The sequence below is a fragment of the Copadichromis virginalis genome, linkage group LG12, assembly GCF_057382275.1.
Source record: "Copadichromis virginalis isolate Kocher_CV1m ecotype Utaka linkage group LG12, C_Virginalis_male_GT1.1, whole genome shotgun sequence".
Taxonomy (NCBI): Eukaryota; Metazoa; Chordata; class Actinopteri; order Cichliformes; family Cichlidae; genus Copadichromis; species Copadichromis virginalis.
The window spans coordinates 18975189-19001076 of record NC_140629.1 but is presented as its reverse complement, the minus strand read 5'-3'; the positions used below and the strand labels follow the sequence as shown (position 1 = coordinate 19001076).

Below are 25888 nucleotides of genomic sequence, written 5' to 3'. Positions count from 1 at the left end.
CTTATAGTTTTGTAATAGGTTATCTATTGGTTTGCTCTTTCGAAAAATTCCAATATCAGTCGGATGGAATTGTGCTGTTAATATTGCTGTGGGGAGTTTGTATGTATGTGTATGCATACACATACACCCACCTTCCATTTGTGTTTTCGTGTGTGTGCAGGGTCACATTCTAATTAGCACAGAGGGCAGACTGTAAACAAACATGTTTAGGAGCATATTGGTGATCCACAGTTCATTACAAATAAGGCTGAGAACTTCTGATTAGTTTTATGCAAGCGCAATGCTGACTAGAAGACCAGTGCTTACAAACAGCTATTAAAATATTTCCTCTTTCATACACACTATTAGTGATGGATCATATATATATATATATATGTGTGTGTGTGTGTGTGTGTGTGTGTGTGTGTGTGTGTGTGTGTGTGTGTGTGTGTGTGTGTGTGTGTAAGTGCTGAAAAGCTGCTAGAAACAGACTTGTTAAGGTCAGAATCCCTATTGTAGTTCTGACTAGAGTTCTGAGGCTAGATAAATCTGATATCATGGATAAGACTGAGTATATCTGGTGAGCTTACTTTAAGTTACTGCTATCCAACTAACCTTTGCACTCACCCAACGTGTGTTACCCTGCCAGCTGACTAACAAGCCAGGGTCCTATTGTGGGAGTCCTATCCGACTACCCCCCCCAAAGGACAGTCTTCTTCAGGGGCAGGGTGAATGACATCTCCATTGTTGTCTTTGATTTCAGCTGGTGTTTGCAGTGCTTTATTCTGTTTGTGTTGGAGGGTCACACTAACTAGAGCCTGTAACAAATGGAAAACTGGTTTATGAGCCACTATGTCAAACCCACCAAGGATAACAGTATTTTAAATTGTTTACTTATGTGTACACCTCATTTTCTCATTTTAACCTACATGCAACAGAAACAAAATGTGTCAGGAATACTGGTAAAGTCATAAATGGAAAAAAAGTACCAAGCTGACTTGTTTAAGTTTTGTTGGTCTGTTTCCCAGGACATGCAGTGTGAGGTGGACATGGATCTTCTTTGCTGGGGAAGTGGGGAGCTTGGACAAACTGGGCACGGCAGGCCAGAGGTCATTCCTCCAGAGGAGGCACTTCTGAAAGAGTTTGCAACATCTGGGCTGGGCAGTGTAAAGCTGCTTGCATGTGGATCCAGTCACTCTGTTGTGGTTACAGGTAGCGTTCCCAGTCCACTTGTATAATAAATAAAATCCAGGAAGCCTTGCTAGATATTGAGTGGTGCAAGTGCAACAATGGGTAAAGGATAAATAATAAAAATAATATTTTTTCTTAAATATAGTTTACCTTTTTTGTCGGTGTGTTCGAAGAATAAATTTACAATGTTGTTTGGTTCTTTTGTTTGATGTTTGCACCAATCTCTAGCAACACCAGCTGGACTTTATTTCTTCCTCCATCTTTGTGTGTGTGCATATTGTTTGTTTGTGTTTGGTAAAAAATTATTTGCGCTGCTATTCTTATCTCATATTATTCTTAATTAGTTTACAAATGCCAAAATTGATTTTGTTATATGTTAATAATGCAATTAGCAGAACAAACCAAAAGGCACTCTGAACCTCAAGGACCCAGTGCAGCAGATGATGCATGCAGGAATATAAAGGTATTGCAGCTACTGTTCTTTAAAAAAGAAAAAGGTGCATACTCTCATTTACACCATTTTTTACTTTAAAAAAAGAACGCATAATCAGACAACTGGTTAACTTGGACAGCTCATTAATTTTTGCTGCTGTTACTGATATTTACCATGTTTAAGTCTGCAGCGCATCTTTGAATTTTTGATATACTGTTTTCCTCTGGCATGTATTTAGAAGTTTCAAAAGTATAAAAGCCAGATTACTTTGTCTTAAAGCTTCAGGTATCCACTGAGACTTTGGAATGTTTACAGAACAATGAGCAATGACAGACAAAGGCCACAGTTTAGTCAAAGCATGAATAAGCAAGCAAACTCATTGAAATAGTAGCAACAATTATCCAGAGTCTGGCATGTGAAGGACATGTTTTTAAGGACATCTAATAATAGTTTTACCTGATGGTGCAGTATGGATGGGTTACAAGCATGTATAATGCCATAATTGTAGAGTTTACATACTATATGAAGTGTCTTTTCTTTCTTGCCCATGAGGGAATACTGGCCTACTTATTCGCCAATTTGATAGAAAACCTGATGACAGGAAGAGAGTAGGCTCCTTTAGTACATTAGCTGGCAGTGGTCATAAATCAGTAGCCTAGATAAGTCTTATAGATCACCCCAACACAGGGATCTTTTGCCTCTGCCGTCATTACAGGGAAAAAGGTGACATTTTTGATTGATTAAAATGGTGCAGGCTAGCTTAGGCTAAATCATGTTAAGTGATGCGACATTGCAGTTTCACATATCATATTTCTGTCAAGACAATGATGGTGGAAGGCATTGTCAAGGCATGATATCTGACAACAGGAGACATCTGGAGGGACCGGAGGAGATTTATGGGAAGGTTTTAGTGGTCTGAGGGAGATGAGAGAGAGTAAAAAGTGGTCCTTTTTTGTGCATTGTCACTTCCAGAGTGACTGTAAATTTTACTCTAGTGCTGTTGGGAATTGGGGACATTTACACATCCTGACAAATTGCTTGCTGTAAAAGTATTTATTGGTCATGTCTTCCCTTTATTCTTGGCCAACTCACAAACACATACCCTCCTCACAGACACAGAAATATTTATCCAAAGCAAATTTATGTGACACGCGTTTATGCGTCGTACCTGGCTATAACCGGATATTTGTCATAATGGTGTCGTGTTAATGTTTTGATAGAGGAGGTCTTGAGTAGGTCGTAATGGTTTTATATTGGCCAGATTGTCCCAAATCAATGGCCATTTGGCCCAGTCAGCCCAAAGAAAGGCTTGTTTATGGAAAATTAGTTTGCAAGAGAAATCCATAAGACGTGAAGAAAGCTGGAGAACAACTTTGCTTGTGTAACCTGACACACATACACACTCTCGAGCGTACACATGCACACTCTATCTCACAAAGATGAACTGTTCACTGATTTAAGGTCGCACTACAGTCACTATGACAGTCAGTGAACAGCTATAAACAAAACTGACCTTAAGGGCTGTTGCCATGTTAAACTTGTACCATATGTTCATCATGTTTGGGGGCGTGTGATTTGTGTTCTGATTGCAAGTGTGAAAATAAAATATTTTTAATGAAAGAGTTTGGAATGATAGAAATTTGGCCAGCGTGAAAAACATCTTTATTTTCATTCATTTCCAATTATTTTTATTTTTTATTAGTCCTTTATTTATCCAGGTAAAAAATCTCATTGAGATTAAAAATCTCATTTCCAAGAGAGACCTGGCATCATGGCAACAAAAGTCACATACCACATAGGTATATAACATTTAAAACAAATACAAATTTGTATTTGTAAACAGTAAATGGCTATTTACAGTGTACTGAACTCAATGAGAGTGGAATTTATCTTCATGACAGTGAAATTATCAGATTCTTAGACAAACTTAGTCTGCTCTTTTGACTTTGTTGTTCCGTTTCAAACATTACTTCACATTATAAATTGTTGCCACTAGGTGGCACTGTGAGACTGCCAATTAGAAACTATAGCAGAAGAAGGTAGGTGGGGGCAGGTGGGGAAAAAGAGGCTTACTTACCTCACACTCAGAGCTATAATTTACTAATAGTGTGGAAGCCGCCATTGCTGTTATCTTTTAATAGATTTGTACGGGGGAAAGCAGGTGCCTGTTGTTAATGCGTCCAATTGCCCAAGTTGCCTACAGAATTTAGGGCATCCATCACTGTCGTCGGCGGTGACACCCTGTCGTTCTACTTCATGCGGCGGGCCGGCCAGGCTGGGTTGGTAACAGATGAGGCTTCTCTCTCCTCTAGACGCCCACAGTCACACAGAGACAACCGCCATACGCGCTTTCACATGCATACACACACAAAACCACACGGCTATACCACTTTCTTAGAGGACAAACTAAACTCATACCTTTTAGAGTAGGAAGTGTATATTTCTATAGTTTATATACATTTCAATATTCAAAATTACATACATAAGAAATTATGCTATAAATCATTAACAAATATAAAAATCTAGAATAGAACCAGTTAACACACTTTGAAAACTATTTTGTCTTGCTTCAGTCAGCAAATGCTTTCCTTTTGCTTATTTGGACTTCCAGTTATTATAGATCCCTTCTACAGTAAGTTAAGGGGTCCTAGGTCACAAATCTCTACTCTACTGAGCTTCATAAAGCCGTATATGTCACAATGGACAAAAACGCTTTCTGCAACTCTGCAAAAGTTATGCAGGAATATTGAAAATACATAAATGGCACACTGCCCCTTAACTTGTCTTGCAGACAGGCTGCTGCTAAAAGAAGAATGATCAGAAGAGTAGCAACACAAAGGTGTGCCTTCTAAAACCAGACGATAACCAACTCCCATCAAACTTTTACATCAAACATTTTCAGCATATTATATTTGCAAAGTGTATTTGCCAAAGCTAAAGCTAGATGTTTGTACTGTACAAGTGCAAACAAGATACAATTTCTTTGTAAATACAACTTACCCTCATCAGGTTCTGTGACAGCTTGATGATCCTTAATATCATTGAAATTGGTTTAGGTTACTCAGGTGAAAAAGAAAGATGGCTACTGTTACTGACTAACGCCACCACCAGCACTATATCTGTATATAGCACTGGGCAATGTTTAAGAGCCACTGAACAGCGTTATCAAAATATGTTAATATCGAGATCATATATTTAAAAGAAGAATAAGGTGTACAGTTCAAAAGAAATCATGCGTATTGTGCTTGGTTCGTTCCAACCAGGACTAGAGAAAAAGCTATTCAGTGCAGAATTTTGAAGATGTAGCTGGTAAGATATACTTAAAAGAATAAAACTTTGCTTTGTGTAAGAGCATCCTGTCTGTCCACCTGGACACAGGTATATATATACTGTAGTTTTTGTTGCTGAGTTCAAGCATCCAGGGATTTGCCCGTGGCTACAGGATGTCAGTTCAGTTCCTCATATGGTTTTTATATAAAATTACTCCTTATTCTATTAAAATCTGATGTGTGGCTGCTATATTTGCTATGTGACACTACCTGTATTTGACACAGAATTTAAGACTACAGCTTGGGGTCAACACAGCTGCAGGGGACCGAACTACAGAACATTTGTCACAGTGGCAGTTTACTGAAAGAATTTAGCACAATTATGTACTCTTTTGATCCGTGTTATTGAATAGTCTCTTTGCAGATTGCTATGCTTTCTTTTAATGGTGAATTGATTGACTTTTTCATTTTTATAAACATCTCATCTCTGATTATTTAAAACATAATTGTAATTGCAGGTTGAATTCTTATCCTACAGTTGAATGTTAGCTATCTAGCAAACATGTTAATACGTAAAAATAGCCATCTCACTTAAAAAAACCCCAATGAATTCAGATTGCAATGTACAATGTGGTAAAATTACAAACTGCAGTAAAGATTATTGGTTGTTTAAGTTGTGTGAGCTTTAAGTTTATGGTTAACTATATTTTTTATTTTATTAACAAGATTGGCTCCTTATTGCAGTTCGCAGTGCTCTTTTTTTTTGGGGGGGGGGGGGGGGGGGTGTTGGCACACACTCCATATTTGTATTTATTAAATAAATATGGGGAAAGCATGCACTGGTATCTTTTTAAAATTGAAATTTCTTTGTTAAACAAATGCTGAAATGCTGTGTTAGAGAAAGGAAATACCAGTAAAAAAAATCTTTGTAAACTTTGGCCCTACGTTGCTTTGAATTCCTGACCCTCTAGCTCCACCCCTGAGCTTAGCCAGGGGCACCTCTTTGCTTTCAGGTTTGCCCTCCGCCCTCAAGAACACTCTGCGCAGCTGTATTTCTTTGGACCCAGGCTGAGAGTTGGAGGGTATACAGAGGTGCCTGCTAATACCTTGTTAGGGCTGTTGCAGTTGCTGGGTCTCAGTGAGGTCACTGTCAGTACTGTTTTAGTTCGAGGCCCTTGATCTGCTGCACGTTGGATGAAGCCAAAGACTCATGTGCTGGCCGACTGTGACCTATAGTATTCTGCTGGAGGCCTTGCACTTGTGACTACATTGAATTGTTAGAAGCTGGATAACTTAAGTCAGAAATGGTTACTTTGAAGGAGTTTTAAGCAAATACTAAAGACTATTTTAATGTAACATGTTTTAAAATCTTTTGTTGTTTGGTTTGGATGCTTGTGTCAGAAGTTTGGCAGAAAGTCTTTACGGTATCCTGGGATGGTCAGATGCAAGACTGGGCAAGGTATTTAGGTTCCTCTTTTTCTTTGTTTCTTTTGTTAGTGTTCTTTTCAGGTTCTTTCCATATGAGTTATGAACCTTGGTGTCAGGTGTTAAAAAACATATGAGAGTTGTGACCCAGCTTCCTTACCCTTTTTTCCTCTCTGACATCTCTCAACATAAAACAGAACTCTTGTTCTCGCCATAATTGTAACCATCGTTACGTTTGCACAGTCCCTCCACCCGAGTATTTCCTCCTGCAAACTGTTGATGAACATTGAAGCAATTTTATATTTCTCAGATGGTCTCTTCATTTTCCAACATTGATTAACTTTTAAAAAAAAAGTGTAATGTGATGACATCATGCATATGACAGTGATAAAGAACACAGACTGAAATTTTAAAGTGCGTAATAAACAATTTTCTTTAAAAGCAAGATTGATAAAGCCTCTGTTCTTAGAGCCATCACAAAAAAACAAGACAAAAACCAAATCTCTGTCTAGTTTGGTGACATCCATTAAAACTAAGTACAGCAGACATAGTTTTCTTTGAATTACTTGGCCCTGAAATCCAATAATTATTAGCATTCAAGGCAACTTTATTTCTGTATACTCAGTGGGATACAAAAATTGTGAGCAAGAGAGATATAGACAGACTGGGACAAATGACAAAGACAGTGGCTGGAAAAAACCCCACACACATGACCCGTCTTTTGTGCCTTAAGCATAGCTTTCTTCTGGAAATGTATAATTCACTTGGACTGTCCGGAAACTGTGTTGTTAATTTGGAGACCTATTTTCTCATTTCCTCTTTCTTCCCATCTTTCTGTCTTTCCCATCTGTGCCTGTAGGCAAATGCACCTTTACCTATGTATTTTATTGTCTTGTTTAATGTTTGTCAAAGAGTGCAATACTGAGAGTAATTCTAGGAAAGTATTGGCCATCCCCTGCATGACAACTCCAATATGTCTGGCCTGGACCGAACACTGAGGGGAGCTTTGATAATAATTTGCCATTTAGCTGTTTTGATGTTTTTCTATGATTTCCCAGTTGGCAAAGGTGGATGAGCAGAAAATGGAAGAACAGGAAAAAATAACCCTGTCCTTGCTTCTCATCCTCTGTGTCACTTACTGTTCTTTCTCTCTATCTTTCTAACTCTCTCTCTCCAGTGATTTCCTGTGCTAATTTAGTTGAAAAGGTTTAGCATTTAGTTTTGCACTCAGTTGCTTTTAAGGTTAATCATAGGACAGAACTGTTTATATTGCTGTAATACGGGCTTAACTCTCTCTTAGCGAAGCACGGAGCACTTGAAATGTATAGTGGACTGTCTCACTGCCTTAGACTGTCTTTTTCTTGCTCGTCTGCATCGTTCAAAAAACAAATGTTAATGCAGAACAAAAGACAATAGATGGAGAAAAGTCTTGCCAATTAGCAGCTAATGAGACAAGCTTGTGAGGATATCCAAATCCTCAACGTGTTAACGTTTACAACCCCTCCTCCATCTCTCAAATCCTACAACCTATGCCTCCCCCATCTGCCCTTGCACCTAGCCTTCTTTTGTAAGGCGGTTAGGGCACCTCTGAGGCCCTTTGTGTGATTATTCACACATGGCTGTGGCCCTTGTGCTGTGAGCACAGAATAGGAGAGCAAAAAAAAGAGAAATGCCTCATATATGGATAATGTAAAAATATCCAACTGACACATGGTCAGTGTTTTTTTTTCTCATATTTAATTTTTTTTAATTAACTTGTCGTTTCCCGTCGAACACACTCCCACGCCAACACATCACCGCCTCATCGTCTGGAGATAGATGCATACTGTAGACCCAGTGAGGCACTCAGTCCCCCACCATGCGTTCTCAATTTTACTTAATATAGTAAAGCCAGGAATTGGGTGGGTGGGTTGTGGTTGGGACGATGGTAAGGGAAACACATTTGATAAGTAAAAAAAATAATATGCCAAGAGAAAAACCAGCCATCCCAGTTGCCTTTGACACGCTTTTTAACAGAGATGTCTGTGTTGGAAGTGAGAATAAAATCTGCTTTTGTAATAGAGATCTTTGGACAGCCTTGAATGATTTGCCACTACTCTTTTCCGGGCTCATTTTCTCCATAGTGTGTATTGGGAGTGTGCTTGGATTCTCGGTGGAGGAAATCAAATGTGAGTTGGCCTGGAAGTGTTGCAGTAAACAGTGAGAAAAGCAAACACAGGCCAGATCAGGGAATATCGTGCAATGTAATATTTGGACTAAAAAACAGAAATGTGTAATGGAACAGCACAAATTTGACTCTCCAAAGGGACTTCTAATTGATTCTGTGCTTCATTACTGGTTTTCTCAGGGAGAAATGGACATCTTACTTATGTATGAAAACAGAGCAACAGACATTTAAATGGATGCCACGGTGATTATTGCGATGCAGTTCTCACAGCATTTGGCAGCAGATGATTGCTTTATTGCTTTAGTTTTTCTTAAATTCTATTATTTTTCCATGAAGGTAGCAGAGAGTAACTGTTTGAATGCAACCTTAACCTTGACTGGAACAATTAAATGAAAGAGAGAATTGAAAGAAAGTGGTTTGGGAACACAAAATAATCCAGGGATCCACTTGATATGTTATTTGTCAGGGGCAGTACATTTGTGCATGTTAACTAACTGTGCCACTGGACTTGGCCTGCTCGTAATAGGGTTCCAGCGCAAACATTTTCTCTCAGGGATTTCTATTATTAATTCTGTCTGAACACATCCATAAATGAATAATGAAATAAATAATGAAAACGTTATTACTTTTGGCAGCTGGGTCATTTCTCGTTTCCTGCTTTTTCCTCTGCTTGTTTCCTACTAATTAACTTTCCAAGGAGTTGTCCTCGTTTTCACAAAATACATTTCATCAGTTTGGTAGCCCTCAGAAAGTGGGGGTACACAGTTTTGAGTCAAAGACAACAACCGGGACAATATGCAAGTACTTCACTCCTTTTCTTATCATTGGCAAGGGAAACAACTTGAAAAGCTTTAAAAGTAATGTGCAACTGAGTTACACAAAGCTGGTCAGCAGTTCTTCAAACACTGTGGCCATTGGATAAAATATGAAGACTTTTAAACCTAAAGATGCACTTTTATCATTCAGATTGATCAATGAAACCCTGAATTAACTATTTGAGGCTTTCTGCTTTACATGTGAGCATCTTTTCTCATTTGTAAAACACTAGAACTTTTGCACAGATGTGCTCTCACAACTAAACTACTCCATTTGCTTTAAGTGAGCAGTGGTGCCTATAAAAAGCATGTGAAAAAACAGGACACGTGACACCTGTGCGTTCACTTTGAATTCTCCAGACGATTACTTACTCTACTCTCACGTGGCCTCAATCGGACATTACAAAGGCTGTAAGAAGCTAACGGGGTAAAACTTGTTTAACTTTGAAGTCGACTCAATTGGACATTCACGTTCTCACATAGAGCTCCTCTGGATAATGTCTAGAAAAGTTCAGGGCTGTAGTGATTGTGTGAAAATGTCTCCATTTGGCACTCAAGGTTTCTCCTTCTTCTTCTCCAGCCCTCATCTCCCTCCTCTCAGATGCCCATACCATGTTGTTAAAGGCTTGTGCGCTGGGTTTAGGGGCTTGGCGATGAGCAGCCCTTATTTAAAACGGATCTTAAAGAGGGCAGTAAAGCTAAAACCCCAGTAAAAGTTCCCCCATCGCTTTAGCATTGCTATATAGATGACTTTTCTCTCTCTCTCCTCATTAGAGTCATTGCAACTCTTTCAAACTGCTCCTTCCGTTTCTCTGCATTTTACTGTTAATTAGTTTGCTTTGTAAGGTTAGACGTGCGGACGGAGCAACTTTGAGAGTGTTTAGCTGCCATCTGTGTGCATACAGCTTTAACTATGTACAGATGGTGTGTGCTCACAGACAGGTTGCTTCTTGTATAGAAAAAAAGTGTGAAAGACAGTTTTGGTTCTTTTAACAAGATTTATGGCCATTCTCGCAGGTGACTGCTTAAGCTATAATGATGATTGTTAGTCAGCTGTCAAAAAAGGGTAATTTAAGCAGGAGTAACAAAGAGAGGAGAATGAATATATCTTCATTTGCACATTCTTGGTGATGAATCCTCTTCAAAAATATTGGCATTCCTGGAAAATTGGCTTTGTCAACTTTGAAGCATAATGAACTGATTGTTTAATGGCTACTTCTTAAAGGCTCCAAAGTCAAGGTACCATTAGCCATTCAGTGAACCAGGTAAACAGAGAACGAGACATAAATTGCCAAATAATTGCTTGACATGGTCACAAAATTAGAAATCATAATCAAATAAGGAGCTGACTGACGGAGAGAACCAAAATAAGAACCAAAATGTAATTTCCCACTCCAGTCAAAAGTTACCATTTTATATTGGGTGCAAGATAAACCACGAAATGCACATTTTAGAATTTTCTAAAAAGAATGTAGCCAGTCCAAGACTGCAGTATAACGTGTCTTTAACTTTGCACTAAATCGTACTCATTTCTCTGTTTTTCCCTTCATTTTGTGACTTCTTAGCCCGCGTGCAAGGTGCCTCTCGCTGGTGGGAAACCTGCCCTTCTCAGTTGTAGTTCAGTGCCTAATGCTCTCTGTGGGGCATTGTGAATGACCCTCCCACAATTAAAAAAGGGTTAGCAAAATTATTGTTGGCCTATTGCCACATACTTTGTGATTTAGCAGTGGTCAGAGACAGATTGTGGGCCAAGACTGCCCAAAACTTCTCTCTTCAGCTCATTGAAATTGCCCGGTGTAATTAGTAAATTGAAGAAAATTTAGGGAGAAGGAACTCTTGCTCTTTGTTGAGGAAACAGAGCACAGACTGAGTATATGACTTCTAGCTTTAACCTCAACGCAATACAAACGTTGCGGACAAGCTGAACGTGATACATATGTATACATACATGAGAGAGAGAGAGCAAACAAAATCATGTAGGTTATTAGCATGTTTTTTACAATTTTACAGATGATATTATAGCTTAAACATCACCTGTTAAAAGTACATTTTAGAGTTTTGTGAGTAAAATGAAAAGACCCCCCCGTACACATCAGTATACATATTTGAGAAGGAATGGACAGAAAATGCTTGGTCTTGTTATTCAAAGTGAGATACAAATGAAAGTGAGAATGCTACGTGTAACTAGACATGAGAAAAAGATGAGCGTTTTCACAGTAACGTCACAGTTTTATCAAACACCATCAAATAAAGGTTTATTAACGATTCTAATTTGCTGTGCTGACACCTTTTTTTCATGATGAAATGAAGTGTTGATGCTGGGCTGAGAGGTATCGCAGTGCAGTGTCAGCGCTTATGGAGTCAGTTAGGAGAGAATCTGTCATTTCATTAGATTAGTAACATTATTTATTATCATATATTGACGCATGCCACTTGGTAAAATGGGCCACAAATAACATGCATTCATTTGTGCAACTCAGTGCTTTTTTTTCTTTGTACAATAGTTAAAAAGTATTCACAAAGCTGTATCATTTAGGGTCACAGGATCCAGTCGATTTTTTACAGTTCGTTTTTTTTAAAACTCACCTTGATCGAATCCCTAAGCACACACCTCTCATTATGGTGTGTCATAAAACTGCTCACTAATGGCTTCGAATCAATACAGCAATTTGAATGTATTAAGAACTCATTTGCTACAATGAGCTACCATTGTTCAAAAAAAAAAAAAAAAAAACTAAACAAAACAGCTGTTTTTTGCTTTTCTGCTTTAAAAACCTCAAATCCTGGGCGTCTGTGAAGAGGATCCTCCACAAATGCCTGTGAAAGCGGGCAAAAATACTAGGGGAAAAAAAGATTGCTTTGTTAATTTCTCTCCCCCCCCTCCCTCTTTCTCTCTTTCCCACTCTCCCCAAGGTTCTATTAGGAAATAGATCCCAGGTGTTCGATAAGCCTGTAGTGGACATGACAGCAGTGCAATCAAGTGTATAAATTTAATTGCAGGCTCATTTTGTGCCGTTTATTAGCCGTTTAGGGGCACATCGCTCCACTTGAACCCTGTTATTGCCAGACAGAACAGCTGTTTGGTTCTTTTTTGTCTCATTGCATAGTTTTGAAAAAGTACACACTAAAAAGCCAAATGTGCGTGCACACACGCACACACATACAGGCTTACACACACACTTCTTTGATTTCATTTGAGAAATTAAAGTGTACACTAAAATAAATGGTCAAAATACATAAAATATTTAAAAAAATCCCAGGTTAAAACATATTTTGTATTCAAAAGGCAATTTGTAGATAAACAAATCTGACTGCACCCAGAAACAAAGAAAATAAAGGGATTAGAGTCTTTTTGGCTTCAGTGGAACTGGGCTGCTGTTGAACGGTGCCACACACTGAGAAGCCTGCAGATGTACTAGCTTTGGTTGAAACCTTCTTCTGGTGCAACATGCCATTAATAAAAAGCCTAGAGAAAGCTGTGTTAATTGTTACCATGCACTCGGTCTTGCCATTCCAATAAATCATCCTGCTAATTGCAACAAATTGTGGGCTGACATTAAGCTATGATTCTGAACCGGCAAATATTCATCAACATTGCAACTAGCCCCATAAAACAAAGAGCTGGCCGTTTCCCAGGCTTAAAATATATCTACCATCTAACTCCCCGATTACTTATATATCTTTCTTGTCCTCAGTCTTTAAGCGGAGGATTGTGAAAGAATGAGATGACATCGTGTTTATTTATTATATCCCAATAATGCCCAAGTTGGGACAGTCATATAACCAACCACAGACTTTGTTTTCCATGCTGGCATTGAAGCCTTATGTGTGCTCTAAAACAATTACTATGTTTTCTGTCATAAGAAAATTACCTTTAAGAGTTTTGTAAATGCAAGGCTGCTTTGAGTGTGTTTGTCAAGAATGTAGCAATAAACTATGTGTTATATGAGACAGTTTCATAGTCTTTAGCTATTACCTGCCTCAAAAAATTACACAAATTAAATCTATACTTTTTTTTTAAAGAATAGTGAAATCAAAGTTTATTACTGCATAGCGTACTTAGGAAATCCTTGATTTATCACCAAGCAGTCATATGTGGGTGCATTTAACCCCCCATGCAATGTTTATTTTATGTAGACAAAAGGCTAGTTAAATCCCTCTACACTCTGACAGTCACCATAACTGTCACTGCGGATGATGTATTTCACAGCCTAGTGCATTACTACCACTAATGTTTCACTGTGCTGCCAATTCGCCCTGATAGCGTTAAAAACAGAGACAGTATGTGTCAAAACAGTACTTAATGGGCTGTCACCCAGGTGTGCAGGAGAAGCTAAAGATGTTGGGGCTTAAGGTCAGGAACTGATTTGTTATTTCGTAGTTCATGGGGAATTTGATGTTAACTGATCAATTCAACACCCCAACATTCCCATAAATCAATTCTGCATCTGGACAGGAGATACACGTGTGTGAGCATACTGTGTGAATGCAAGCATGTACATGAAGTAGAATATAGCGTGTTTAGCGTAAAAAATATTTCAATATTGTAAAACCAAATTACAATACTCATATATATCTTGAAAGAAGCAATTTAGCAATTTTGTAGATCCTGATTTGTGATTTTTTTTTTTTCCAATTGCGAACTGCTGAAACAGATTTATGCTAGTTCTGATTTTCTTTCTATAACTGATAGTATTTACAAGCAAAACTCATAATAAAAGTTATTAAAGTTCACAATTTCCCCCAAACAAGTGTAGCTATCTGAGGCTGCGACCTCTTGTGAATAAGGGAACAACTTACCTTTCGTCTTTGCCTTAAATAACTGAAACTGCTCTACTACTGGAAGGAGATGCACCCACCCTTATGTGCCATGTTTTACCTTACTAAGCAGAAACAAATGCAAGAGTTTTATATAACAATGCAAACTTCCGATACGTAGATCCCTTTCCAGTGCGGTTATAACTTCACCAAACAACGGGACGTTGGCCTTTATGGGTTTTTTTTTTATCTTTCCATAAATTTCCCCCTAACTCCTTTGAATCATTGCACATACATTTCCAAGGCTGCTGGCTTGTGCCTAGCTCTGATGTTTGGATAGCTTTAGCCACTTTGCCTTTGTTAGCTTCTTTACAATGTCCATGGTTTCCGATTAGGCTTGTAGTTGGGTGTTCTCCCTGCGGTTTACTTTGACAAAGTTTGTACCTTTGCTCACAGTGAAGTGCTTCCACGCTAATGACACTTTAGCGTGTGTGTGTGTGTGTGTGTGTGTGTGTGTGTGTGTTTATAACTGTTTGGCTGCACCATTGTGCACATGTTATGCATGCATGAAATGGATTGGCTAGAAATTGTTTATGATTGGAAATCATCAAAAATGTCTGAACATGGAATGGTTAGATCTTGACACTTGTGCAGGATGCACTTTTTCTATACCTATGATCTTATATTACAAGACTTAAATGAAGAAAACTATAGTACACATTACACATTTTGTTATGAAGGAGCTAACAGAAGCGTCCAGCACTGCCCTTTAGAGTATTTGTAGTAGGAAATACCACACCTCTACATTAAAAAAATCCTGTTGGTATTCATTTATTGCTTGTACTGGAACAATTTTATATGAAATAGAAGAAAATCATATCAACATTTTATAAAACCAGATAGTTACGCACAAACACTTTTACCAGCTGTTATATAAATATAAAAGAATGAACATTCTGTAGCCCAGTAATGTAGAATTAATGTTTAAATGTGCTGCATTTAATAGACTCAACAAAGCTGTTCTGATTACATTTTTGTCAGAAAATTAGTTGCAGGAATTCAGATTGCTTTGCAGGGTGACCATATGAAATAAAAAACATTTAAAAAGTAATAAATTCTGACCAATCTTGTGTAGGTGGCAGAAAAGAAGGCATGCCATTGCGACATATCACAGAAAAACACTACTAATGTCTTAGAAGTACTTTCTGTCAAATTTCTTGTAGACAGTTAGCTTTGAAACATCTGATCTGATCTGGTGGGCCCATGTCCTGTGTAAACTGAGGTTCAGAGACCAACTTTATTGTAAGAGTTGTGGCATTTCACCTGTAAATTACAGATAGTATACTTGGCAGTTAAATTTTAATTTGTTATTTTAATTTGTTTTCCTTTTTGGTGAGTGTGTTTAAAAAACAAATAAATAAACAAAACAAAAAACATTTCTAATCATAATATGATTAGAAACATTGTTAAATACAATTTGAATTGCAGTATTTGTTTGCATTATCATTGCTCTGATTAAAAGACACTGATATAAAATACTGAGACATGGCCCACCAAAACCACATGTAACAGTTTTTTTCCTCGTGTGCTTACTTGCACCTACGCCATCTTCTTCGTGGTCAGTTAAACGTGTTGCTCCGCTGCCACTCCCTTAAAATTCTAATGGAGAGAGGGTATACCTGCAGGTTGATCCTGCTAACTCTGGATGGGTGATATAGCCTAGAAATTGCAACAGAATATTTCAAAGAAATTTGCAATGGTGTTGTGTCACATCTTACTATAATAATTGTAGTGTATGTATGTGTATATATCTGTGTGGAGGCGCTGCAAAATCGTTCTTTTCCAGTGTGTTACTGCCACTGATGACTGGCCGTCTAATTCTCCACTAGTAGTGACCCATTAGATATATTGACACAGCATAAGTCAAATGTAAGCACAGAGGTAGCCTAGATAGTGTTTTCCATGTAAATTTTAAGTAAAAATAGAACATCCCTACTTAACATGTTACTTTAGTGTTTGTTATTGTTATACTAACTTAACCTCGGAACTGTTCGGGAGCCTGTTCAGTTTTGCCAAAATTACAGTGCTTTGCTTATTTTGCAAAGTACTGTGCTGAAGGTCTAACCTCTTGTAGCCAAACTACTAATATTGAAGAGGCTCTCTTTTTAGGTAATAAATCATCACTGGAGGCTGAAACGCTACTCTCACTCTCATCCATGTTATCGGCTTATGTCGTTGTGAACAATCGAGAATGAAAACGTGTCTATGCATATATAATTGATATTTTGAGATGACACGTAAAAATTGATACTGGTATTATCATGAGCGGTATAACATCACATCACGCAGGACCTGTCATGGTCCTGTCACATCAACACTGTGGTGAAAAAGGCCCGACAGCGTCTCTACCACCTCAGACGCTTGAGAGACTTCCAACTGCCCTCCAAGGTGCTCAGGAACTTTTACTCGTGCACCATAGAGAGCATCCTGGCGGGAAACATCTTAACCTGGTTCGGGAACAGCACCATGCAGGACAGACGAGCTCTACAGAGGGTTGTGCGGTCAGCTGAGCGCACCATCCGCTCCGAGCTCCCTGACCTGCACTCAATCTACAGCAGGCGGTGCTGGACCAAGGCCAGGAAGATCGTGAAGGACCTCAGCCATCCCAACAACAGACTGTTCTCTCTGTTGAGGTCAGGAAAGCGATTCCGCTCCCTGAAGACCAACACAGAGAGACTGAGGAGGAGCTTCTTCCCGCAGGCGATACGGTCTCTCAATCACACCACCACACAGTACTGACCCACACATATGGTTCTTACACACACACTGGACTTTCTGGACTTTGGTTTTGCACAACACTGGTCACTATATTCTTCATTTCCGGTTAATACTTGTACAGTTGCTGTTATTGTGTATATATTTATTTATATTTATATTTCTTCATACATTCTTATATAGTTCTATATTGTGTATTTTGTTGTACAGTTATTTTATTTTCAACTTTAATTTATATATTTTATCTTATTCTTCCCAGTTAAATTTACCCTTCATTCTAATTTGTGTTGTACAGTTATTTCATTTTTAACCTTAATTTATATTTTATTCCTTCCTAGTTAAATTTACCCTTTTTAATTTTTCATATTTATTTCCTATCTTATTCATAGCCTTTTCCTTTTTTGTTTTCTTTAGGTCACGAGCAGTTGTCCAAGCATTTCACTACATATCGTACTGTGTATGACTGTGTACGTGACAAATAAATTTGAATTTGAATTTAACAAGGCAGAGCCCTAATGCCAACTGTGGAAGGAAAAGTGTTTTGTCTAAAAATGGGATAAATTTGCTGCAATGGACTGTTTTGTGAAAGGTGAAGGAAGAAGACCTTACTAATCACCTAAAATAGTAAAGTTATAATAATCTTTGCTTGAAAATGCCTAAATTGACAGCAATCCCAGTTCTGTCATCTAAGTTGAGTTATATATGTAGTTTTTTCTACATGTGAGGGGGCCTGCCATTGGAGATACAATTTAAAGTCAATCTTCAGGTGTTACTTACTACTTCCATGCAGAACAAACTGCAGTACACTGAAAATATTCAATATATATTGTCCATACCTGCTATATTGTAAATAATAATAAATCCTTGCATTATTTTAGTATGTTTTCATGAATGCCTCAACCCTTTCAACCTTTATTTAGCTCTTTTTTTATATTGCCACGATGAAGCTAGGAAGTTGGCTTAATAAAGCACGATAACTGGCACTGCTGTGGGGATAGTGGTGACTGACTGGAGAATGGAGAGCAGAAGCATCCTTCCATTTGACAATGTTAAGCAGTGATTGGCTTATTACTGCGTTCTCTGATTCAGCTGGATGTGTTCAAGGATCTTCTCTGCGGTGAAAAAGGTCGGCTGCTCTTAGTTGTGCTCAGCTAGAATACTAATACTGTCCTTATTCAAATTATCTGCTCCAGCGCTTATTAAATTGATGGCCCAGGCGCTCTAATTTAATAGTGTTGCAGTCCAGGAGACGGACACAGCTGCAGTCACCGGTGAATTAGGTGCTTCTGAGGCAAAGTTCAAGCAGGAGCCCCTTTTGCTTTTGGGATGCATTTTTCCCAGCAAATTAGCAGTCAGTGCCACTGCACAATTAATTAGTGCAAACCAGGAAAAGCTTGTCATTTAATAAGGTGCTTTTTTCCCCACTCACACCTCTCCCACACTCTGAAATGTCTCTTCCTTTCTTACCATATCGTATCCCCTCCCTTAATCCCTCCCTCCTCCTTTTTGTCTGTGACTCTGTCGTTTATGCCCTCTCTTCCAGTCCTTTTTACATAAACAGAGGGAATTGATCCATTAAGCTCTGTGCTATTAATACCGTTTAATGTATTTGTAGATAAAGCAAAGCTGTGGGTCGGATATATATCAGTGGCATAAGAATTTGGGAGCTCCTTTTGGATTGGAAAAAAACATGTAAAACTGGAGTAGCTGGTGATTATTTCATCCAGTTAGAAAGGGTTGCGGTTGATAGTTATTACAGGGGAGGATAAACATACTTAAATACAAGGCATCTTCAGGTATCCAAATGCGTGCATGTGTGCAGGAGCCTTTGTATGCATGAGTATACTTGTAAGTCCATCCATGCATGTGCGATGCTGCCTGTGTGTGTCCATATAAAACCCATAAAGAGGCACTTTTTCAGGATTTAATTGGATTTCATTTCAAGAGGCAATAAATTGTATGCGATGTTTTGTGACATCAAGTGGTTTGCAATCTCAGCCAAACAATGACGTAAACTCCACATTATAGCACCCTCTACCGAAGTTGATTAGTATGGAGATGAGTTATAATTCTACCTTAAGAGCAGAGTGTAGCTCTCACTTTTAATCTATTTAATCTCATCCCACTGTCTCTTATAAGGACCAGAACTTAGGATAGTTCCACTTACATTGCACACATCATTACTGTGTGTTTATTGGTTCCTGTGAGGGGTGCATGGCACTCCAAAAGTCGGTAGTAATTCTTGGGAGAAATATTAATCGGAACTTGAATATAGATGGTCTAACAAGAAATATTAACTGGAGCTGTGAGTGTGCAACAGAGAAGAGGCGAGGAGAAAAGAGGAATCATGGAAACCAAAAGAAAACACGATCACTAGTTAATTGATGAGGCTGAGTATATGAATATGTATGGCTCAGCAGTAAAAAAAAAAAAAACCTTTGAATTAAAATTTGACAAAAGTGTTGATTTTTATTTATTTTTTTTAAATTTTCATTGCATGTTAATTCTATAACTTCCAAATGTACTCCCACAGTTTTAAGTAAGTTTTAAGTGTTTGTTTACATTTTCCTTAAAGACTTCTGAGAGAACTGTAACCGCACTGGGAAAAGTTTTAAGATTTTTTTTTTTTGATGAATTGCTGTATTTTAAATGGAACAGAACATTTCTTACACAAATCACAAGACATAGACTTACTTTAGAAAAACAAGTATACGTAAGATGTTTGTTTACCACAAGTGCAGACTCAATATTTCTTTCTTTCTATTACGATTCAGTTCCTCAATTTACTTAATTTGCCAAAAGTTGTCACCACTATTATTTTTTACCTAACTGTGTCGATATGCAAAAGTAATGTCAAAATTTAAAAGTGTTGCTTTTGCTTCTTTTTCAGTACGTTCGTTTTTATAGTAAAAAAAAATGTGAATGAGCGCATAGATAAAAAATCAATTGCGATCTTGAAATTAATCTGGAAATCAGGAGATTTGTCAAAATGTCAAGAAATGGAAAAAAGTGGATACCAGAGAACCACAGTTTTCTTTATATACAGCTTTTGCACATGTGTGAGTACACACACGCACACACAGACACACACACTGTCAGACCTTTGTACCATTGTCCTATTTACAGGCTGAAGGCTGAATGCTGAACATGGAGTACAGTATGCCATAAATAAGAGTGGTGGGGCTCTATCAGTGCTGACAGAGGTCTCTTTCCATCCGCACACAAACACACGCATGCACACACACACACACACACTGGCCCAATGCCTGCTTGTTTCCCCCTCAACTAATAGACTCTAGTGAAACCAGTCAGCGTTGTTGTTCTGAGATTGATGTGACCTTGATGCCGTTTAGTGGAGTGATTTGTTTATTGGCACTTATTTTGATGCATGTGGAAGTGAGCTTTAAAAGCCATACCAAAGACACACACACACACACACACACACAGTGAGGAAGATGAAGATGGAAAAAACAGAGCTAGAAAGACAGAACGAAGAAAAAGTAAGGGAGATGGAGTAGAAGAGATATACTCCTGGGGCAGATTACATAATACATCATTCACAAACCATTGTTGCCAATATGTCTTTTATACTCCTTAAATTGCCGTTGCCATCCCAGGGCCCCCACTGCGCTTTGACAAATGCATCACAACACACACAAACATATTGTATTCTCTCTCTGTACAGTTGTGTACAGTTAGTGGAGTCTATCACAGGCCTCCTGGGACGCCGCAGTGTAAGGAGAGGAGCTGGTGCTGAGGAATACTGTATAGTATTGATGGAGCTCTGTTTCTGTTAGGCAGTGAAAACAAAGTCTCCCTGATGCACAGTGGAGTGTAGGGGGATCAATAGACGGGGAGCGCTTCATTTCCTCAGGCTTCTACTGAAGAAACACTCACTGATGTGTCAGGGCTGCTGCAGTTTTTGCTTTGACATGGAGGAGATACAAACCATCAGGCTGTACTGTATGAGGGGAAAAAAAGAAGATAGAAGTACAGACAAATTCTAATACACACAAATTTGTACACACGCACAGTATGATGAGGAAAAAGGAAAAGGAAAGGTCAGCGTTGCGTGTCACATTGTGCTGCATTAGAATAACAAGAAACAGGCATAAACTGGGGTGAAAGGGTTTAACTGACACACAGGATATAACAAGACATAAGCTTGAGTGATGGGGAAGGGATTGGCCGCCGCACAGGATGTAACTAGACATGTGACTCTGTGCCGGGGAAGAGTTTGGCTGGCGCATGGGATGACACAGGACCAGAGCCTGGGGCAGCCGGGGAGAGTGGAGAGCCCAGCTGTCACCTCAGTCAGCCCCTTCTCTGGGGGCAACTGTCAATCAGCAGCCTCTCATATTGCTCCGTCATTGAAGCTAATTGCTATTGTCACCCCCAGAGACCCAGAGGATGCTAAAGCTAGCGCAATTGCCCTTTTGGAGAGAGAATAGTGCCTCCAAACACGAGATAACAAATGCAGGAGATCCAGAGAAGTGAATCAAAGGTAGTTCTGGTAGAACATTAATAAGGCATTAGAAACACTAAAGGCAAGATCACAAAAAGATTCCCTCAAACGGCATACGTCCAGGCCCACAGAGTAAAGGCTGGACTATAAGGGAACGTGGCAGCGTGGCTGAGTGGAATCATTTAACGACACATAAATATGCATGCAGCGACACACTCTTCTCTTACATACTCATACATGCACACGCGCATACTCACAAACAAGCCAGCACACATGTGCACAGAGCAATAGACCTAATGAAAATAAGATGGATGCTCTTTGAGAGATGGGTGGCTGTGTTATTAATTGCTGTCTGTCCCCTCCTACTGATAATGATGGGCTGTATCCGGGAGAATTTGCAGAGAATAGATTTTATTTGGAAGGATTATTTATTGTCCTTCTCATTTGAGGGGTGGTGTGTTTAGAATAGTGAGGGTTTAAATAATGGCCCGGGAGAGATAAGTCCTCATGTTAATTCCTCTTGTGCTTCTTCCTTTCTCTGGCACCTTCTTAACCACACCACTCCTGTTATATAGATTTATCCCTGCAGAGAGTGAGACTTCAAATAGGATCTTTACTTTAACTTGAGTTTTTTTTTACTTATTAATTTAAAGGCAAGTGGCAAAAAGTAAAATGTTCTCTGACTTTGCTAACAGCCATTGTAAACAGTTCTCACAGATTTGTAATCTTCTGCCAGTGGTATTATAAATATTCGAATCCATTATGACTCACTGCTGTTGCACCAAGCGTCACTGCCCTTTCACAAGTGGACATGCAAATTTAGAGCAATTATTACAATAAAGATTACCATTCGGTCTGCGTGTAGAGCAGTTTGGCTGAAACAAAAGGTCCATGTCACCGAGAAAAGTAAAAAAATAACACCCACGTCTGTGCAAGGGAGGCTGAGTCTGCTCTGTTCTCTGCTTAGCTTCCCGTTTCTTACTCTTTCTCATTCCCTTCATTTGTGGGAGTATGGAGGGACAGCATTATCATAAGATAACACCGCATCTCTCCCCTCCTCCTCACCTCCGATCCCATCGCACTCTCACAACCTATAAATCAGGATGCTGGTGTCGTGGCGGCTGGAGGCGTGGTAGCTGTGGTGACATGGAGGATCCTGGTGTGGGTGTGAAATCACTTGACCCCCAGCATTAACCTTTCTGGAGTGAATGGCCGTTGCTCTCCTCAGCAGACTGGTAACAAAAGAGGCTTGGTATTGATTAAACTCTGCTGCACACACTTGATATTAAACACTGGCTTAGATGTCTGTGTTCCCTAAACCCCTCTTGCTCAGTGCTGCCATAGCCTTACCTCACATGTAAATGCGTTACCCCCCAAAAAAAGAGTCTTAAAATGTGTATCTTATTTGCGCCTCTCGAATTCCTGAATGCACGAATCCCCGTAAACAAACACAACACCGTGTAGACACAGTTGGTGAAAAACTGCGGGGCTGAACGTGGCTTTAGGTTGAGATGCCAAAGGTCACAAAAAATGATAGAGAAAGAGAGAGCAGGGAAGGTCTAGGTCTCTGGGGTGATCAGTGTTTTGTCATCTGGAGCAGTGTTTACTTTTTCTCAGCACACGTTCTCCTCCCTTCATCTCCTCCCCATCTTCTGGATCGATACTCTGCATCCACAAAGGTCTGGGAGAAGGCATACAAGCAAGTGAGTCAGTCAACGGAGCTGAAGGCAATGGAGTTTGAAATCTCCCAGGCTGCAGTCGGCGTTTTATCACCTTTTCTCCCACTTTCCAGACTTTGTGTAACACTGGATGTAGAGTGCACATAGTGTAGGTGTAAGGCAGATTCCTGTGCAGACTATTTAAATTATTTCACATAAGCTAAATAAAACTGCACACTGTCTGTCTTTTGTTTTACCGAAAATAAATTAAAAAAAACATCTGTTGTGTGCTTTTAGCATAGGTTGACTTCTGATTTTGATGGATATTTTTTTATGTGTTGTAGACAAAGAATAAAATATTTTGCATAGACAGAGAAGTTAGGTCTGTCTGGATAAGAGCGCTCTTCAGCTGAAATACTTTTCATTCAAGTGGTCATTTAAATAAAAATTATCGAGGCTAAAACAGGAAACTGTACTGTGTTATGCGTAGTTCTGACAAAGCAACCCAGAAATGCAGTAATTTAACTGTTATCACATTTATAGTTATAATTGCGATTCCCTGTTTTAATAACTGCAGATGCCAGTAGAAAACAATTTAGGTCCTAAGAACACAGAAACTTCTTAAACAGCAAATATTAGGTAAATATAGATGATAATAATTAGGCAATAATATTAAACATGGAAAAAAGATGTTGTAAGTCATTCTTTTTTAGATGATTTTTTCTGTTTTTGTGACTTGGACTAACTGACCAAATGCATTAAACCTGCTAAGTAGTTATAAAGTCTGTGTAAACCTCTCTACATGTAACCTCATGTTGCAAGTACAGAGCTTCAGATCTATCACCTACAAGCCACAAAAAAGAGAAAGTTCCCCATAATGGTGGGCAGGACTTGAACAATAAAATGCATTCAGCTCTTCAGACAAGCTTTACTGGCCTTACAGGCGTACTCTCTCTGAGGCTGCCCTTTGATTATAAATGGTCCATCACAAGGCTGTTAGTTCGTTTAGAGGCAATGGTAACTCTGCTTCACACACCTTAACCTCAGAGGCAGGACAGGGTCGCTTTTCACAGGGAACGCCAGCATCTGTTCCAGGAAGTGCCCGTCTCGTTCAGGCCTAATTGTTGTTCCTCTATGAGAAGGCTGGTAAGTGAGAGCAGGAGGGGGGCTGTCACGTTCCCGTCACATCCCAGTGGTCCGGTAAATAGAGCGTGTGAGAGTACCCCCCAGTTACTGATGGACGAATAGCCTCCCATCCCTCCCCTTCCCTCCTCCATCCTCCCTTTCTCCAGCTCCTCCACCCTCCTCCCCTACAATTCCACTCCAGCTTTCTCTCCCCTTATTTATCTCTACTCTGTCATGTTCTTCACACGAGTAGAAAATAATTAATTACTGCACCCAGTGATGATAAATGATATTACTGACGTAATTAATGATACACATCAATTTTCCTGTTTAATTGAAGGGGGCTGCAAAGTGGTGCCTTAGTGCCTGTCCTGGCACCAGGAAAGGCCACTGCCCTGAGAAAACACCCCTCCACTCTCATTCACCCCACCTTCAAGTTACTTCTTCTTCCTCTTTTCTCACTCTTTCCCATTCTCCTCTCATTCACAGTGCAGTCAGGTTGAGGTTTAATCTAGCAAACCTGTTTTAGCAGAAAATCAAAATCCTCGTCCATGTACTCTAAATAAACCTTAAAAGCCGGTCAGTAGTTTTCACAAGTAGATATGCATTCATACATAGCTTCATCATGTTGCGTGCATGCATATGTGTGTGTGTGTGTCTGTCTGTGTGTAGACTCCATAATGACCAATATGAGTGTGTGTAGGTATACAGTGATATATGATTCATGAAGATGCGTGTGAGGCATATGTAATTCCATCTCTACCCTCAGGACTAGAGACAACAAGGTAGTGCATGAATATTTGATTTGCAGGGAGAAGGTATAGGATCTATGCACAGCATTTTAAGCAGACATCCTAGAGAAATTCCTCTTGAAAAGCTAGACACTCAGGTTTACTGTCATGCAAATATGTTTTTTAATTATCTGCCTCCTACCTCGCGACTGTTTTAAAAGCAAATGCTTACAAATTTGCGAGACACAAAGCCGTTCACGTCCAAGGCATTTCATAGCTTGCGCATAATGAAACTGGATGTTTTTAAAATCTGAATAGCAGTTCGGTTTTCGAGCAATGTCCGCTACCGCATGACACCAGAGCTTCACGCTTGAATATTTTCCAAAAATATTTGTAATTTAGACTAGACCACTGTACAGTTCTTTTGAAAAACAGCCACAACAGCTTTAAGTGGTGCTGACAAAAAGGGAAAAAGAAATTCCCTGTGTGTTTTGTTTCCCCAATTGATGTCACATACCTAGACGGCTTCAGTGTGGAATAAGTACGTGTGTGTGTGTGTGTGTGTGTGTGTGTGTGTGTGTGTGTGTTGGCGTGCGTCACACAGCCCTCTTACTGACCTCGTGTACAGTGAACTTTATTTGAGGGCTTCCCAGTGGCTCCACCAGCCTCTAGCTAAATGTGTGATCAGGTAGTTTCAGAAACTGCCTGACGGTGTTAACGCGCAGAATGTGGACAGCAAGTATGGGGGGAGTTGTGGACTCGGATTAGTCTCCATGGCAACGACAAAGTAACCCTGTTTGTAGACAGACAAATTTTGCTACATGTGAAAATGATTGGCAGATCTATTCCTCCACAGCTGACCCATAGAAATTAGCGAGTAAATGTTATAATACCCAGCTGCATTGACGGGGTCTCCATACTTTTTAAAGTCCTCTTGTAAGTGCTTCACTTTGGCATTTGCATAAGAAACATGGCATGCTTATTGGAGGGGGTTTGGGGTTGTTGTGGGGTGCTTTCATATCTTTAGCTTGACGGCTTCTTTGTGATCAAGGGGACTGAGGGGAGGGAGTGTTGCCAGATGAGAATAACTTAATTTC

At 39.3% G+C, this 25888-nt stretch overlaps 1 protein-coding gene across 3 annotated transcripts in view; it reads left to right on the top strand.

The window, feature by feature from the left end:
* The window catches only part of LOC146696829 (uncharacterized), a 311434-nt gene that overhangs the window by 4069 nt on the left and 281477 nt on the right, over positions 1 to 25888 (top strand). For 2 of the 3 annotated variants that reach the window (XM_085475149.1, XM_085475148.1), the window contains exon 2: positions 1008 to 1191. In XM_085475149.1, the coding sequence (XP_085331275.1) occupies positions 1011 to 1191 (181 nt within the window). In that variant the 5' untranslated portion in view covers positions 1008 to 1010. Of the gene's footprint in view, positions 1 to 1007; positions 1192 to 1562; positions 1634 to 25888 lie in introns of those variants that run through there. The other variant, XM_085475150.1, reaches the window with a different exon arrangement.